This window comes from Pygoscelis adeliae, unplaced genomic scaffold (genome assembly GCF_000699105.1).
Source record: "Pygoscelis adeliae isolate BGI_AS28 unplaced genomic scaffold, ASM69910v1 Scaffold38, whole genome shotgun sequence".
NCBI classification, from domain to species: Eukaryota; Metazoa; Chordata; class Aves; order Sphenisciformes; family Spheniscidae; genus Pygoscelis; species Pygoscelis adeliae.
Window position 1 is genome coordinate 5,192,193 of NW_008825614.1, and position 2,295 is coordinate 5,194,487.

Below are 2,295 nucleotides of genomic sequence, written 5' to 3' on the forward strand. Positions count from 1 at the left end.
CCTGCTACCACATGGTTCTCACAGCCAACAAAAAAGTGCAAGAGAGTGATGGTGTAGGCCAAAAATGACATGGTAAATGCAAACTTGGTTGCTCCAATGATGCTCATTTTGTACTTTTTCATTATAAGCCCTCCTAGGAAAATCCCAATACCTACAGGAGGTAAGGATGTCAATCCTGAAAGAGATTATAGAAGGGGAACGTTAAAATAAAAGAGTCACACTGGGTGTAAGAGCCAAATTCTGTCCTCAGCTTGATATCCCTGGCAGCTTTACATTGTATTAAGATGACTCTAGGTGGCTATGTGCTCAGCCTAATCCCTGGGTTGAGTATGCTATTTTTGAAGCACCTAACCCTCAAAACCCACTTCCATTGTAAGGCATTAGTCAGATGTTGCAGCATTTAAAACTCCCACATCACATTCATTGCATGTGGGGTGCCCTTGTTATAATATAATTAATATAATAGAACATAATTCGTCATATAGGGAAGTGATCGTGCCTCCGTACTCGGCACTGGTGAGGCCGCACCTCGACTACTGTGTTCAGTTTTGGGTCCCTCACTACAAGAAGGACGTTGAGGTGCTGGAGTGTGTCCAGAGAAGGGCAACGAGGCTGGTGAGGGGTCTGGAGAACAAGTCTTATGAGGAGCGGCTGAGGGAACTGGGGTTGTTTAGCCTGGAGAAAAGGAGGCTGAGGGGAGTTGCTCTCTACAACTACCTGAAAGGAGGTTGTAGGGAGGTGGGTGTCGGTCTCTTCTCCCAAGTAACTAGCGGTAGGATGAGAGGAAATGGCCTCAAGTTGCGCCAGGGGAGGTTTAGATTGGACGTGAGGAAAAATGTCTTTACTGAAAGAGTGGTTAAACATTGGACCAGGCTGCCCAGGGAAGTGGTTGAGTCACCATCCCTGGAGGTATTTAAAAGACGTGTAGATGAGGCGCTTAGGGACATGGTTTAGTGGGCATGGTGGTGTTGGGTTGATGGTTGGACTCGATGATCTTAGAGGTCTTCTCCAACCTTAATGATTCTATGATTCTATGATTCTATGATAATAGAACATAATGGAACATAATAGAACATAAAGAATAGAATAGAATAGAATAGAATAGAATAGAATAGAATAGAATAGAATAGAATAGAATTATTTATTCTGGTCCCATCGGGACCAAAACTGTAGTTTGTATGCTGCCTTTATATAATTCAAGTTCAGGAGAGATCACCATTTACAACAGCCTGTTCCACAAGGAATTCAGTTCCAGAAAAAGCATACCAGAACTTCTCCTCATGTACTGCTTATAGCATAAGCAGTCATTGCACAGTGTAACTCACCTATTAGAAAGTTAGATTTAGATGTAGATTGTCCATACTGCTGTTCCATGTACTTTGGTTTGTAAGTCAAGAAACCAATAAAGCTACTGAACTGTAACAGTGAGCAACACAGAAATGTAAAGTACATTCTATTACTCAATACTTTTTTCAGGGAGGTATAGAAATCTGAAAGAAAGGGATATATGAGTTGGCTTTGAAAGATGCATGGCATAATTACTGCTGAGTAATCTATGAAACTTAGGGCAAAATCCTTCTCTCAGCTGTCCAAGTGCTAGTCGTACTGATCTTCATTTGCATGCGAGGATCTGAAAGCAAAATCAGGTTCTTGAAAAACACCAGAGGTTGAGATACAGGAAGAGAATCCTAAAAGAAGACAGAAGTATGGGTTAAGGCCTGGGTGCTCTAGTGAGATCTGCACATGAAGGCTGAAGGGCTCCACACAGCAAAGACTTCTTTCAGCTTACAGGTTCAAGGCTACTTGAGAGATGCCTTTGTGAGATGCCCAATGTCTTCCATTGGGATCTGAAAAAAGACAGGAGAACTTGACTAATGATTCAAAGCCATCTCTTCCCCACACCTTTCCACCCCTTTCTTAGCCTAACCACTGCACAACCAGAGCTGATATTCAAGCCTGCTGTATTTTCCTCAGGCAGCAACATGCTTCAGAGTCTCCATGAGCTCTGTGATCATCAGATAAATAATTTGGCTTACCATATTGAGAAAGGAACTTTCTAATATTTTCTTTAGGTCTTGATACAGAAACAATTTTTTCACTGCTCAAATTTCTTCTAGCACAACATTTTAGACGTAGGTGCCACTCAGGCAATGATGCATTGCAGGTGACGCATGCAGAATCTCACAGTCTTGAAGAAGCTCTTTGACTTCTAATAATCTTTAGCGGACCCCTCCTTTCCTGGGGATAGCTAACTGGTTTAGACTGAAGTGCAGGGGAGGCAAAATACTCTGCAGA

General features: G+C 42.4%; 1 protein-coding gene across 1 annotated transcript in view; it reads right to left on the bottom strand.

Moving 5' to 3' along the window:
- LOC103924484 (solute carrier organic anion transporter family member 1C1-like) overlaps positions 1-2,295 on the bottom strand; it is a 35,478-nt gene that overhangs the window by 8,431 nt on the left and 24,752 nt on the right. Inside the window, exons 10-11 of the mRNA XM_009333012.1 lie at positions 1,326-1,490; positions 9-175 (exon numbers count right to left, since the gene is read on the bottom strand). Coding sequence (XP_009331287.1) covers positions 9-175; positions 1,326-1,490 — 332 coding nt within the window. The remainder of the gene's footprint in view (positions 1-8; positions 176-1,325; positions 1,491-2,295) is intronic.